The 15,808-nt window shown below is 44.1% G+C and overlaps 1 protein-coding gene across 1 annotated transcript in view; it reads left to right on the top strand.

Moving 5' to 3' along the window:
* The first annotated feature begins 5,436 nt into the window (after positions 1 to 5,436).
* The window catches only part of MARCHF10 (membrane associated ring-CH-type finger 10), a 74,353-nt gene continuing 63,981 nt past the window's right edge, over positions 5,437 to 15,808 (top strand). The window contains exons 1-2 of the mRNA XM_057499534.1: positions 5,437 to 5,536; positions 13,984 to 14,103. Of these exons, the coding sequence (XP_057355517.1) occupies positions 5,447 to 5,536; positions 13,984 to 14,103 (210 nt within the window). The 5' untranslated portion in view covers positions 5,437 to 5,446. The remainder of the gene's footprint in view (positions 5,537 to 13,983; positions 14,104 to 15,808) is intronic.

Genomic DNA, 15,808 nt, shown 5'->3' with positions numbered 1-15,808 from the left:
TTATCTGGCTTTTCTATGTCAACTTTTTAACCAAAATGTATCATCCAAGTGACTCTGGAGTATTCTCCTTTAGTGACCATTAACATATTTTCTTTATGAATCTTTATGTTCTCTGCCTGATTAGTATTCAGACAGGCTTCTCTTTCTAACAGTAGCAGCAGGGGCTCATTTTTCTACCGGTTTTAACACAACTGTTTTCTGAAAAGAGTGGAATCATAACCTCATTCGGTGCAGGTACAAATTTGTATGAAAAGTTGAAAGTGATCTCTTTCAAACTATAGTTCCATAAATGACTATTAAAATGCTCAGACAAAATTTAGGTTTGTATGTAGTCTCTGGAATTACCTACTGGGTTGTAGTTTAAGACTGTGACTCTCAAAGACCAACTTTCTATACTTAAAAGAAGATAACCCATGAGGAGTGAGCACAAATTGCTAGATTTGCTCAGGGTTAGATAAACCTTGTGAGATTTCATAGTGACCAGCCCACACTGGGACACCTTGAGTCAGGGGCAACCTGATTCTGCCAGTGTCTACACAACTGAAAAAAAATGAAGGAAGGAAGGAAAGCCATAGAATGTGGACACCTGAGGGCAAGGATGTGGTCTGTCTCATCTTGCTGTTTTCCCAGAGCCTAGAGCAGTACCTCTCACATGGTAGTCATTAAAAAATGTGTGTAGGAGAGAAGAACACAGGTGGAGGCACCATGCTCCCTGATTTCAAGCTATACTATAAAAGCTATAGTAATCAAAACAGTATGGTACTGGCACAAAAACAGAAACATAGATCAATGAAACATAAATAAATAAACCCATGCTTATATGGTCAATTTAATCCATGACAAAGGAGGCAAGGACACAGAATAGGGAAGACAGTCTCTTCAATAGGTCATGCTGGGAAAACTGGACAAATAACATGCAGAACAACAAAACTGAATCACTGTCTTAGAGCATACACAAAATTTCAACTTGGAATGGATTAAAGACCAAAATGTAAGACCCGAAACTATAAAACCCCTAAAACAAAACATAGGCAGTAAACTCTTGGACATCAGCCTTAGTGATTTTTTTCTGGACAAGTCTCCCCAAGCTAGGGAAACAAAAGCAAAACGAAACAAGGGACTATATCAAAATAACAAGCTTCTGCACAGCAAAGGAAACCATCCACAAAATGAAAAGGCAACCCACAGAACAGGAGACTATATTTGTAAATGATGTACCTGATAAGGGGTTAAAATCCAAAATATATAAAGAACTCATACAACTCAACACTGAAAAAATAACCCAATTGAAAAATGGGAAGAGGAACTGAATAGACGTTTTTCCAAAAAAGAAATACAGATGGCCAACAGACACATGAAAAGATGCTCAGTATCACTAGTCAGCCAAATGCAAATCAAAATCACCATGAGGTAATCACCTCATACTGGTCAGAATGACTAATATCAAAAACACAAGAAATAACAAATACAGTGAGGATGTGGAGAAAAGAGAACCCTCATACACTGCTGGTGGGATTGCAAACTGGGGCAGCCACTATGGAAAGCAGTATGGAAGTTTCTCAGAAAACTAAAAATAGAAATACCTACAACTCAGTATTTCCACTTCTAGGAATTTACCTGAAGAAAACAAAATCACTACTTGAAAAAGATACATGCACCCCTATGTTTATCACAGCATTACTTATAATAGCCAAGATATGGAAGCACTGATAGGTGAATGGATCAAGATATATACAATGGACAATGTTCAGCTATAAACAATAATGAAATCTTGGCCATTTGCAAACATGGATGAACCTTGAAGATATTATGCTAAGTGAAATAAGTCAGAGAAAGATAAATGCCATGTGATTTCACTTGTACGTAGAATCTAAAAAATAAAAGATTCAAATACAGAGAACTGGTGGTTGCCACAGGGGAGGGGCTGTTAGGGGAAAGGGTAAACAGGTGAAGGGGATAAAGAGGCACAAACTTCCAATTATAAAATAAGTCACAGAAATAAAAAGTACAATACAGGGAATATAGTCAATAATACTGTTATAACTTTGTATGGTGACACACGGTAACTACACTTACTGTGGTGTTTTGAGATGGATGCAATTGTGAAATCACTATGTTGTACACCTGAAATTAATAAAAGAAGGAAATCTTGCCACTTGTGACAACATGGATGAACCTTAAGGGCTTTATGCTAAGTGAAATAAGTCAGCTGGAGAAAGACAAATACCATATGATCTCACTCATGTGGAATCTAAAAAACAAAACAAGCGAAACAAAACAAAAATGAACTCATAGATACAGAGACCATACAGAGAACAGATTGGTGGTTGCCAGAGGTGGGAGATAGAGAATGGACAAAATGGGAGAAGGGGGTCAAAAAGCACACATTTCCAGTTATAAATAAGGACTGAGGATGTAATGGACAGCATGGTGACTACGATTAATACTATATATTTGAAAGTTGCTAAGAGAGAACTTAAAAGTTCTCATCACAAAAAGAAAAAAAATTGTGTGGTGATGGCTGTTAAGTAGACTTATTGTGGTGATCATTTTTCAATATATACAAGCATGGAATCATGTTGTACACCTGAAACTAATGTTACATGTCAATTACATCTCGATTTTTAAAAAAACGTATGTAGAAGTAAATGAAAAAGCATCACTGGCCAATAAGCAGGAGTAGTGTGGGAGGTCAAGCAGACTCTTTATGAACTGTGCCATTTCCTAACTTCGTGAACTTAAATATTTCACTCAAATTTAGGCCACACTAATCAGTCAAACTTCTTAAAAGCATTGTCTCTACTTCCTTAACCGCTCATTTATGCAACTCACAGCAATCTGTCTCCAGCCCTGTCACTCCACTAAATGCTCTCACCAAGGTTATTAATAACCTCCTTGAAACACGCTCTTCTCAGCATCTGTGAAACTACACCCACCTGGTTTTCCTCTTGCCATTCTGGCTTCTTTGCAGACTCTCTCTTTGGCTATCTGTTCTCGAATATGTGTGCTCCTCGGAGTTTGGTCCTCGTTGTCATCCTCTTTCCAATACCCATTCTGGCTTGAACTTCATTTATCACCAAAATGCGAGCAATGTCCAAATCTTCTCCTATCAGTTCCAGAGCCCTGTGTCTAATTGCTTCCTTGACATATCCATTTGCTATACCCCAGCCGCTTCAGACGCCCTAGGATTTTCCTCACCAACCCGCTCCTCCTCCAGAGTTCTCTGAAGAATGTTCACACCTGCCAGCCAGTAACCTGGTGTCTTGCCAATGGGTTTCAGCCCCGGGCAAGTCTGCCATGGATTCAATGTGACCAAAGAAAATGACAGCAAAACGTTCTTGGGGTAATAGGGTTATACCCAACTTTATTTCCAGGTGGCAGGTCAGTCACTAAAATCCCATTCACTCAGAGCAAGTCTGCATGCAGCAAGCTGGTCTCTGCCTCTGGGCCCCTCTGTCCGCACAGCCGTCCTCTGGGCTTCTCTGCACAGCCATCCCACACAGATGTCCTCCAGGCCTCTGCACAGTCATCCCACACAGCTGTCCTCTGGACCTCTCTGCACAGTCACCCCACACAGCCGTCCTCTGGGCCTCTGTTCTCGGTGCTGCCACCACTCCAGCCTCTGCTCTGCTCTGCTCTCCTGCAGCCTTGCAGCCCTGCCACCATGTCGCACCCAGATCACTGAGCAGAGCTCTTTATATAGAGTCAACAGCCATGTATTGCCCACAGGTGTGCAGTGAGCTAGTCAACCAGGGCCAGGTGAGAATCCTGGCCACAGGAACTCTCATTTTATCCACACCTGGACAGCTTCCCACACACTTCCCTTCCCTTCCCCATCCATATAACCACCAAGTCCTGATGATTTTCCCTCCTGAGTATCCCGTGAGTCCATCACGATTAGGGTGTGTGCGCTGGTGTGAGACTCTCTGGGCTCAAATCCCAACCCTTCCACTGAACAGCTCTGTAACCTTAGGCAAGTAACTTAACCCCTCTGTGCCTCAGTTTCATCATCTGTAAATAGAGATACAGTGCTGGCCTTGCAGCAAGGTCATGAAGACTGAATGAATTAATACGTGTAAATGTTTAGAACAATGTCTAGCACTTCCAAGAGGCTAATTAGTAGCTATGATGTCCTCTTTCTCCTCACCTTCTCTCCACTGTTGCTACCCAAGGCTGGTCACCATCTTACCTGAATGCTAAAACATATTCCCAGTGGTCTTTCCACTTCTGTTTTTATTCTCTCTCCCCAACCCCATCCATTCTCCATGCAACTGGAGGCACAAACACATGCAAATCTAATCAGTGGCTCCCCTGGTTGGAACCTTCCAGTGGCTTTATATGGCTCTTGGCATCTTGGCCTCCCAGACGCGCATGAACCTGCCCTGCCTGCCCTCCGGCCCTTCTGCTGCTCTTCTCCCCAGCTCTCTGCTCCCATGGCACTGGCCTCCTGCTCCTCGAACGCTCCAGCCCCTTCCTGCCCTGACGCTTCTGCACCTGCTATCCTTTCTGTCCGAAATGTTCTCTGTCCCACTTCTTGCCTAGCTCACTGCTTTGCAAAACCCAGTGTCATTCCCTAAAGAAAGCCTTGCCTCGCAGGACATGCCGTACCCTCCCATGATAACTCTCTCTCAAAGAACCCGTTATTTCTACTCCACAGCACTTATCAGAGTGAGGGGTCCCTTGTCAGTGTTCACACAATTGGGATTTGAACCCAGTCTCACACCAGTATATGCACACTAATTGTGATGGAGTCAAGGAGAGAAAGTCATCAGTACTTGGTGATTGTATGGTTGTGGTGGGAAGGGAAGTGTGAGGGAAGCTGCCGAGGTTACTAGCTCGAGCGGCTACCTGGTCAGTGTGAACTTCCCCTGCAAACAACTCCTCGGGAGGAGCAGGTTTGTGAGCAGACCATGTGGAGTGTGAAGCAGCTGGGGTACGGCAGTGTTCAGCGTCAGTCTTCCACCCTAGACCGTCAGCACACACAGGCAGGGGCCATGTTCATCTGGCTGGCTGCTATACCCCATGCCCCACAGGGTGTCTGACTTAGAATAGGGGTGCAGTAATTGTTGAATAAATGAATTTAAGTTACCAGAGGCTCATAACTTTGGCCATAGCTAATTTAGCTAGACTCCTAGCTAAACGTAAGTCAGGCGTCCGCCAATCTAACTCCCTCTGAATAACCAGAGCAGGATCCCCGATGAATGTGGCTGATGAATGTGACTGCATTATTGATGCCTGGAACAGGAGGGCAGTAAGGCCATCGACACCAATACAAAGATTCTTTTCCATCTGAAAGGAGCATCTATGCCTTTGAAACAATGGAAATTAGATTATTAAGAGAATAAAAGCAATTATACTAAAATAAATCCAAATAGGGCAAAGCCACAAAGGATTATATTATGGTGCATTTATTTATCTTTTATATGCAGGTCGGGGATTAAGAATCATGTTGCATCAAGCAAAGGACAGGCAGAAGTTCATCAGTGATGTTCAGTATCTGCGGGACATGCAGCATAAAGTGGACTCTGAATATCAGGTAATTGCAGAAATTAAGAATTATCTTCTGCCTTCACTCACAGTATTATAAGAGAACTCAGGATACTGTATCAGTATATGACAGGCAGTAATCTCTTTCTAAAATCCAAAATCCATCACTTACTTGCTGTGTGACCATAGAAAGCCACTTTATCTTTCTGAGTCTGTTTCTAATCTGTAAAATGGGAATAATAACAGTACCCACTTGATAATATTGTCATGAAAATGAAATGAGAACATTTAAAAAATATTTAGCATAAACCTTGTCAACAGATGACATCAGGGCTTAAATGTGATAAAAGAGCCATCAAGAAAAAAGACATTAAGGAGTTAACTGGGTCAGCCTACCACTTATAAAATAACATGCCCTTCCAGCTGTCATCCTGCCAGAAGAAAGGTGGTTAGCACATTCTACGATCAGCTAACTATTCGTCACCCTAGTTACAGTGTTTACACGCAAAAACAAAACAGATGGGGGAGCCTCAGGAGACAGGACGCTATTACCCAGAGCTGGCATGGGACAAACTTGCCAGGCCGGGTGTGGAATTCTGGGAGCAGTTAGGAAGTGTCACTCATCCCACTGGCTGGAGGTCAATTCTCACCAATCAAGGCCTCAGCTGAGGGTGGGAAAGCACTCCTGCCCTAAGGAAAACCCAGAACTACTGTTATCAGCAATTTCAAATATAACTGAACCTCCCAGGTCGCCAAGGAAACCAGACCTATCTCGGTAACCTGATTTCACCTGTATAATACAGCTTAGCTCAGGGGCCGGAGATGAAATCAGCTATTTCCTCCTACAACTTGCCAACCTACCTACAAGATTATAAAACAGGGATTTCTGTGAAATAAGAACATAAACATCTGAACTGGGCATGCTGGGAATCCTTCTAATTTTCACAAAGATGCCTCTGCCACACGGTCCATGTTTGAAATTATCTCCAGAACAGGCACATAAGAAAATCAATCTTATTATTTGATGGTCTCTGCTGAAGAAAAGTCACACAACTTTATGGATTGTAGATGCTGCAGTTTCATTTTCTAATCTCAGCTGCATTTCCAGTGACCTTAATAAGGCCACTTTCCATCCTTATAAATATCTGTACGTGTTAAGTACCTACTACGTTCTAAACAAAGTCCTTTCCCTCCTGGAGTTCTTATCCCAGGATTGAGAAACAAACAAAACACACAAGTAAATGAATATGTAAGATAGTTTCAATTACTGATAAATATAATAAGGTGAATAAAACAAAGGTAATGGGGTGGAGGTGATGCTCCTTCACACAGGCAGGGAAGTGAGGTAACATTTGGTCATGGAGGTCAATGATGGGAAAGAGCCAGCCAGGGCATCCTAGCAGAAAGAAAGCATGTACAAGCGTCCTGAGGCAGGAAGCAAGGCTGCAGTAGCTGAAACACACTGCCTAAGGGAGGGTGCGGGGCATGACGAGGTGGAGGAGGCAGGTAGGCCAGGTCACCCTGAGTCTCTCAGGACAAAGCGTGGTATTTGGAGTTTATTCTTATCACAGTGAGAATTACTGGATGATTTTAAGTAGGGGAGAAGTACAAGCTGATTTATATTCTTTAAGTATCACTCTGGCTGCTTTGTCAGGGAGAACCAAAAGGGACGAGAAATGCAGCAGAAAAACTAGTAAGGAAACTAAGATAGAAATTTAGGAGAGAAATTGTGGTGTTTGGACCAACAAGACAGGAGTGGAGATGCTGAGAAGTGCCCCACCCCCACCCCCGCTCCCCCAGGAAGTAGGAACAGAACAGACTTCTTGTTGATGGATGGAAGGGCAGCGAGGCAAAGGCATGAAGGGTGACTCACTTCGACATGCGCATCAGCTCTCCCTCTGTTATCGCCACTATTTCAAGCTTTTCTACCTTTTTCAAACCTCCAATCCCCATGCTTTCAACAAAGAACTTCCCTTCCTGTGTTATAGACACAGGACACAAAGAGCCCACAGTGAAAGCTGGGCACCTCCTTCCATTCCAGGCTACGCACTCTCTAGCTCTCCAATTTGGGGCAAGTGGCGCTCTCCCTGAAGGTGCCCGGCCTGAGATGCTGGTCCCTGCCCCTCTGTCTCCAGCCTCTCCCCGTCCATGGCCCTCTCATCAAAGTTCCCTTCTTCTAACCACCTCAGCCTACAAACAAGCTCAAGTCTCTCCCACACTAAGAACAAAAGAAGCAAGCCGTCTGAGGACCAGGTGTCCTTCTCTAGCCACAGCCCGGCCACTTTCCCCCAGATGGCCCCTCGGTCAGTTCCACTTCTCTGCTTCCTCCCCTCTCATTCACCTCCTTACGCCCTGCAGCCCAGGCAGCACCTCACCATCCCCGAAACTGTTCTTGCTCAGGTCAGCAGCCAGATCCAGTGGACACCTTTATAGTCTTTGTTTTCTTAAGTTTTATCTACACTTGACACTATTGCTCTTTTCTCCTTGAACATTATTTCACTTCTTTGACTTTCTGACATCACTTGAAGTTTCCTGATCTTTGCCCTGTTTCTATCACATTCTTCTCTCTGCCCCTCACATGAGAATTCCCCCAGGTTTCTGTCAGCCCGATTTCCTTCTCTGTGACCCATGTCATCCCCTCCTGTGTTTTTAACCACCACTCATAAACTAATGGCTTGCAATCCTGAGTGTCAGAATCACAGGCTGCCCTCTGCGTCGGACATTTCCATCATGATGTCACGTGACCCAAATTCAGCGTGTCCACACTGGCACTCCATGCGTCCTGCCATCCTCCTCTGTCTTCTCTCTCTGATGACAGCAGCCTAAGTCTTCCCTGACCCCTTCCTCTCTGTCACCATCCACATCTCACCAATTACCAAGACCTGCCAGGTTCACCTGAAAGCTTGTACCTTGTGCCCTCCTTTCTGTCCCATTGCCAGCACTCCGGTTCCAAGCTGTATGGTTTCTCTCCAAGACGATTATAACATCCTTATAACCAGTGCCCTTGCCCCCAGCCTTGCCATCTTTCAGATTGCTTTCTAGAAATCTATCTAAAATGTGAAATTGACTCTGCACTTGGAATACATGAAACCCTTCCATTGCTTCCCCTCACCTAAAGGTGGGTCCGAGACCCAAGAACTGCAGCAAGACCAGCCTAAACCTTAACCACTTCTCCAACCTCTTTTTCCCCCTTCTTTACTTCTTGACAGGGTGGTAAAGACAGCAGTTTTATTTTAGATCTAAAGGGAACTTCTGTACTTCCACAGCACCCTTCTTTAACAAATTAATGTATTGAGGTTCAATTTACACATCATACAATTCACCTGTTTTAAATGCATCATTTAATAGCTTTTAGTAAACTTGCTAAAGCTGCAGCCATCACTGCTACCACGTCTGAGAACATTTCCATCACTCCGATTCCAGCACACCCTTTCCATACCTCTTTCACATGTTTACGAAATTGTATTGAAATTGTCTTTTGTGTGACTTCCTCTCAAACAGGACTATAGCTTCTTAAGGGCAGAAGTGGACTCTATGCTGAACCGAATGCTTTGTCTTTGATGAGAGCCAGCATTACCTAACTTTACCACCAACTCTGTTTATCCGACTTAGATCCAGCTGACTTGTAAATAATCCTAAAAGTCAAATCCACCCTCACTGAGCATTTTCAAAACCACGCACCACAAGGTCTGCAAAAAATAAATATGGTTGTCTTTAATATGTTCTAAATATTATTGAATTAAGTATATAGCAACCCACAGAAATTACTTCGAAGGGAACAGTGATGAGTTATTTACATTATTTAATCTATCCCTTGCTTTGTTCCAGAAGGGATTTAACATTGAAGTTTAAGACTCAGTTGCAGACTTTAATTACCACTCAATAATTTGGTCCATGTATGACCTGTGTGCAGAGAATTTACTAAGGCCAACTTTGCATTGGGTGGATATTGACACCCTGGGTCATCGATGAGCTTTGCCAGTTATTTGTGGCCCAAGAAATCTCTGAGATTTCCGTCACTCTCAGTGCAGCGAGCTGCTTGGACACTAGGGGTTCCCTGTTTCCGGATGACAAGCAGTGTAAGGCCTGATACCTAGTCCTGACTCCCAAGCCACATACATTTGCCACATATTCCTTCTGTACTTGCCTTGCCTTTCATGAATGGGCTCAAACTGAAGCCCTTAGAAACCTCCTGGAAACACTATTTCTGCTACATCCTAAAATATGCTAAGGGTTGGTATGCACCAAATTAGCAGTGCCTTGGTAGGTCTGTGTGCCAGCAGCGGGAGAAGTGGATTAAATCCACCCTGAGGCATTTTGATGCTACTCTTTTCAGTGGTTGGGTGGGACCCTTTTGAAAACACAAGAGGAAATAAACATCTATTTGGCATATTACATGCTATTTCAGAATCTGGTAAGTAGTCCATAATTATATGCCATCTCAGAATTTGGCCCTGTCTCTTTGAGTTCGTGCTCCATGGCTTTTTTTTTTTTTTTCCTTCTTTTGGTCAAATGTGTTTATGTAACTTGAGGCAGAATTTAGTCATTAATGTCCACTGAAAGGTGGAGAGAAAGATTACACTTGACATTTCGGAATGATTTTCCATAATCTATCAAATGTGTTCAAGTAGGTTTCACTTCATGTCACTTATTCATCCTGGTGCTTTCAAATGCAGAGCCAACACCGGAACATGACTATATAAACTTGATCAAGGGCGTGATGGGTGACTACCCAGGTGGCTGGGGTTTGGGGACCATCCATCTGCTCATGGGGTGGAGGTGATGGAGATAATTCGACTTCCCTGCCTGTAGGAATCAGGGCAGGGTTCTCTACTCTCTCACCTCTGAGGTATGCGTTTCTCTATTCTTCACAGACAGAGCAGGAACATAAACTCATTTGAGGGGACTGTCACATCAAACTGTTTTTACACCTTTGATTTCTTAAGCTCTTAAAACTAATGATCTTCACTAATGTCACCATGGATAACTAAAACCCCAAACCGGGGCTTAGATCATAAGAACAACAAAAAAGAGCCAACTGACGACAATGGCAACTCCCACTCCTCCAACGCTCACGATGTTGAGGACCGATGACCTCGGCAGAGGCCCCTGCGGATGAGGTGGGGGGCCGGGTCTCGGTCGCGATGTTTCTGTCCCAGAACTGCGAGGCCAGGGAGTGACCTGCGGTGCACCACGTCTCAGGCACCAGGAGCCTGCAGGACTGGAAGGAAGGGACTGATAATAAAGGAGACCAAAGAAACCGAGCGTCTCTGTGGATTCAGAAAGCTGTAATGCTGGAAAGAGGCCGTTAGAGAGGCCCCCGAGTGACCCCGAGCAGGGTAACCTCCACGGGTTGGCTGGGGGAACAGGCCTCCTCATCCGGGGCAGAAACACAAGGATGCACCGCAGAAGAAAGATTCTTTCTTCCCCAGAGCCCAAGATCACAGAGTCACGTTATTTGGCAAAGGCTGACTGCAGAAGCCAAGCATGAAATGGGATTGGAAACGATGATGAAGCCTAACGATGGCAACGATAGGGGGGCTGGTGGTCACGGTGAGTGCCTTTTACTGAACACTGGTCCCGAGCCCGTGGCTTAACTCCGCGTGTTCCCAGCAGTGTCTCCTGCTCTCCCAAGCATCCTGCAGCACAGGGACACATCTCACAGATGAGAGAAGCAAGAATCCGTGGAGTTAGTCAGCTTGCCCAAGGTCACGATGCTAGAGGGTGGCAGAGCCGGGGTTGCTGGTGTTTACCAGTATCGAGTTACAGTGAGTCACAGAGCCCACGTCATCCCCCACAGGCATATATGCACGTTCTGTATTCTGCCCCCACAGCGTGGCTTCTGCCCAGAAGGCAGCCTGACTGTGTGCGCTGCAGTCAGAGGGATGGGCTGGCAGGTGGCGCCACACCAGGGAGGAGAGAGGGGGAAGCCCAGATTCTCCCGGGAGGGAAGAAGGCAGAAAGTACCTGAAAGCCTTCAGTTTTCCGGCTGCCCTCAGCCAGTTCTGCCACGTGAACAGAAACTTATTTATAGCAATTGGGCTCCAGACACGTGCAATTCAAAGGAGAATGTTTTCAAAGTTCCAGGGTAAGACGAGCCCCTGGTGACTATGAATTACAAATCCATTCCTCCCCCGTGTCCTATGGATTTCCCACTCCTCTGTCCCTGTCACTTCAGGACCCCCAAAGCAGAAACAAACAGCATCCAAAACAACAAAAAAGCCTTCACATTTGCAGATAACAAGAAACCCAGCCGCCTGGGGGATGTATGGCTGGATTCTCACTGTTTCTAGGACTGGAAGGCTGGGGCTTGGCTCTGTCCCCACCTTCCTTCTCCTCAGCAAAGCTGGAACTTCAAGAGCCCTCATGTTTGTTTTACATGGAAAGATTGCTTGGCTGTATCAAGATAAAAATTAGGAAGTGCCTACCTTGACCCTGGGTAGCCCTGCCCCCCTGTGAGGGGAGAGACAGGGAACCAGAGACAACAGAATTCTTTTTTCAACATTGCAAACCTTTCTCATCCTCCCCCCGCCATTTGGTAAAGAAATATTTAAGTCGCATGCATTCTTGGAGAGAATTTTCAAAAAACACTCAGCCCACAAGAATTCTGTTCATCCCACAAAATCTGCCTTGGTCCTGTGCGCATTTGCTAACACTGACTCCTTCCCATTCAGCCCATCAGCACTTTCCCCTTGAGCCTTAATACCAGTGGGCAAGGGGAAAACACAGATCTGCTGCCCCAGGGCACAGCAGCCCTCCAGGGCTCCTCCCAGATAGGAGCTCCGATCTGCAGTCACTGGAAGAGGAATGGAGAAGAGGAGGTCGGCCCTTAGCTGAGCTTCATTAAACTCTCTAGCTGACTCTCCCTTACTCTAGGTCTACGTTGTTATTTTTTTATTATTCGGTATTTGTTTGTTTACCTTATTATTGTTACTGTCCAGTATTTGTGGGGGGCAGGGGTTCTTGTTTATTTTTTTTAAACACTGCCCAGGATTTATTTAAATGACTTGCTCTCTATAGGGCATAGTTTTTGGAAATAAGATTAGCTGTAGGAAAAAAAAGAACCTCGACTATCTGGGAGTGCTCTCCATTTCCAAGCAGGGCGGGCGGCGGGGGGGGGACTGCAAACTGCACCTTTCTCCTGAGAATCCAGGATTCCATCTGCTGCAGGTACCACGAGGCCAGAGCTTCACCTGCAATTCAGTTGTAAAGCACAGTATAAAACTGACTCTGTTCCCAGCTCCAAGTGGTAAATGCTTTGCTAGTATCAGGTCATTGCTATTCTTAACCTTGTCGTGTAGTTATTAGGCTTTTCCCGTAGCTATTCCCATTTCCCCATGAGATTCTGGCAAGTCCTTCTACATCAGGAAGGAGGTGCATTTTCCAATGGAAGAGGAAGATGCAGGAGGAAGCTCTCCTTTCTCAACCCAGCGAAGAAAAGGGAGATGCCAGACCTCATTCAGGAACAATATTGTAGATCTTTCTACTGTATTTCTTTGCTATCACAGCAGCTAATGTGGCTCTGGCAGGCCAAAGGCGAATTCGGTCACTGGATCTATAGAAATGCTCCAAGAAGTTTGATTATTTAGGAATATTTGAAATATCAGTTGAAACCCCAAAAGCACATGATATCCTTTGGATTCAGTCCTGACACTGGAGGATAAAAATTTTGGCATTAGATTTTCAGTTTAAAAAAAAAAGGGAACATTGTTTTGGATGGTTATTTTATTTTTATTATTTGGCATTTGGGATTGGATGTTTCCCTCCAAAACAAAAATGCAGTTCAGCTAACATTAAGTGCTAGATGCTGGGGGATTCAAAAGATAAGAGGTGGTCCTTACCCACAGGGGTCTCACTGATCAGCAGGAGAAACAGGCTCCAAAATAAAAAAAATGAAATACAGTAGCAAAAAAATCATACAGTTCAAGCTATGTATGTATAAAGAAGCAATTAATTCAGCCTGGGGGAGAGTAACAAGGCAGGGAAAAGAGGAGAGAGGCCAGTGAGCTGGTTCTTGGTAGGTCAGCAGGATTTGCCAAGCAACATCTTGTGAAAGGCACACCAAGTGGAAGGAACAGCATATGCTAAAGCTCTCGTGTATGAAAATCCTTTATGGCATGATCCCAGGGGACAGGGAGGATGGAGGTAGTATGAGGGGGAGCTGTGATGAGAATGAAAAAGGAGAGAGAAGTTAATACAGAGCAGTGGGAACTGCCTTCTTTGAGGTGGCAATTTGCTGGATAAATACTTGTCAAAATGCCTCCTAGTGTGTGTTGTTTGAATTTACTAAAGCAGTGACTGATAATATTGGCCTGGCATTCTGGGCAAAGGGAGGAGGAACTGATGCCTGGGTGGGTGCCCTCACGCTTGGTAAAGGTGTTGATGAACCTGGGAGACGTACATCTTGTATTTCACATTCCTCACAATAGGAATTAAGCATAAAGTTATCAAAGCTAGTTATAGACCTAAGCCAAAGAAACATTCTTTGTTCTCCAGGCTTGTCTGAGGCAACAGGAATACAGAAGAGACCCAAATGAGAAGAAACGTGATCAGTTTGGGGGACAAGAGACAAATTTTGAGAGATCCCAATTTTCAAGCGGATCTTCTTTCAAACAGGTACTTAGAACTCTGGGAGGCATTCTCCTGCTTCTGTGTGTGTGTGTGTGTGTGTGTGTCTGTCTGTCTGTCTTAGGAAAAAACTGACTTAAAAAAGGGATGGAGGAGAATCCTAAAGGTCAGAGAGCAGCAGGGGCAGGAGCCGCCCACTCTGGGTACCGCTCCCGTAACCCCTCCGCTGGGTGGTGTCCCTCCTCACCCTGGTTGGGTCTCACTCTTCTCTCCTGTAGATAAAGGCCCTGGTGGAGATGGTCCTCAAGGCACATCCAAATCAGAAATGCTGCAGCTCTTTGGACTTGAAGGCGCTGAGCCTTCTAAAGCATACCTGTTACTATATACCTATAGCTCTGTCTGTCTGCTCTGTCTATACAAATACAGATGCAGATAGATACAGGTATATAGATGTATCATTACATGTGGGCTTAGAGCCTAGCCCATTGTATTGCTTAGTCTAGTTTTTATTTTAAATAGAGTAAAATGCACTCATAAATGCATCATGCAATAACTAGAAATCATTCAAACATGTTTGTCTGGATGATAACAAATAATAAGACCACCTCATAGCAATATGATAATGATGGTAAAAGTGGCTGTTGTCACCATTATTTGAGTGCTTGCAATGTTCCAGCACTGTGCTAAGCACTTTATACACATTAGCTTATATCGTTCTCATAATTCTCTGTATATTGCCTCATTTCACGGATAAGAAAACTGAGCCTTAGAAAAGTTACGAAACTTTACCTACAATTTCACAGCCAGTATGTGGTGGAGTAAGGATTTCCATCCAAGCAGTCTGACCCCGGGGAGGGTGCTCTGAAATACAGAGCTATATGATCATATTTCATGTTGAAGATCTTATCTGTATAAGAATTTTACTTATCCTATGTAAGCTCTAAATACCACATGCTGCATTCAATGCCAGTTGTTAGCATGGAGAATTGATTTAAGATGAGTAATATGCCTTTTATGAATTCTTATTTAATATTTTATGCCTAAAATATACTCTAGAGAATAGACTCTCTCTTTTCTATCAGTGGCGTGGATCCCTGAGCTAGATCCTGGATACCTGATATCCATCAAGTTCTCATTGGGATTTCTTCTTTAATCTAGGATGTTCATACTGCGGTTATTTAATGTTCAAAGGACACCTTTAAAACATCAATGATAGATGTTTATGGATATAGATATATCCCCAGGAGAGTTCTGTGCTCCCTATTAAGGAACATAAAGTCACACAATAAAATATTCCCCCTCAAGTCTGAAGGTGAAAGAGACTCTCTTACGATACTGGCAGCACCAAGAACTTGTTGCCTGAATCTTTTCCTGTTAGTAAAGGACTAAACACAGTGCCTGCTGCTGATTAAACTTAGGGAGCGAAATTAATCCAAAAATTAAATCTAGTTTGGCTAGAACAACACACTGCTAGCATTAAGATAAATTCTCACATTTTTGCACTTAGAAACAAAAATCAAGGATAGATTAAAAAATTAAGTCAAACAGTAGCACATAGTAACCTTCTTAGGTTGAGATTACTAAACAAATGGGCAGCTGTGCTCCTCTATTGTCATGCAAAGACTCACCTGCATGGCCATGGTCACTTTGCTTGGTGATGGTCATGTAATTGGGAGATTCTAGGTCTTAAAGTTTCATGCTCCTCTCCTCAAACTTTGTCGGGGGGACAAGCTGGTGACCGATTCCTATAGTT

Source organism: Manis pentadactyla, chromosome 4 (assembly GCF_030020395.1).
Source record: "Manis pentadactyla isolate mManPen7 chromosome 4, mManPen7.hap1, whole genome shotgun sequence".
NCBI classification, from domain to species: Eukaryota; Metazoa; Chordata; class Mammalia; order Pholidota; family Manidae; genus Manis; species Manis pentadactyla.
The sequence above is the reverse complement of the archived record's forward strand: the minus strand, read 5'-3'. Positions and strand labels throughout refer to the sequence as shown.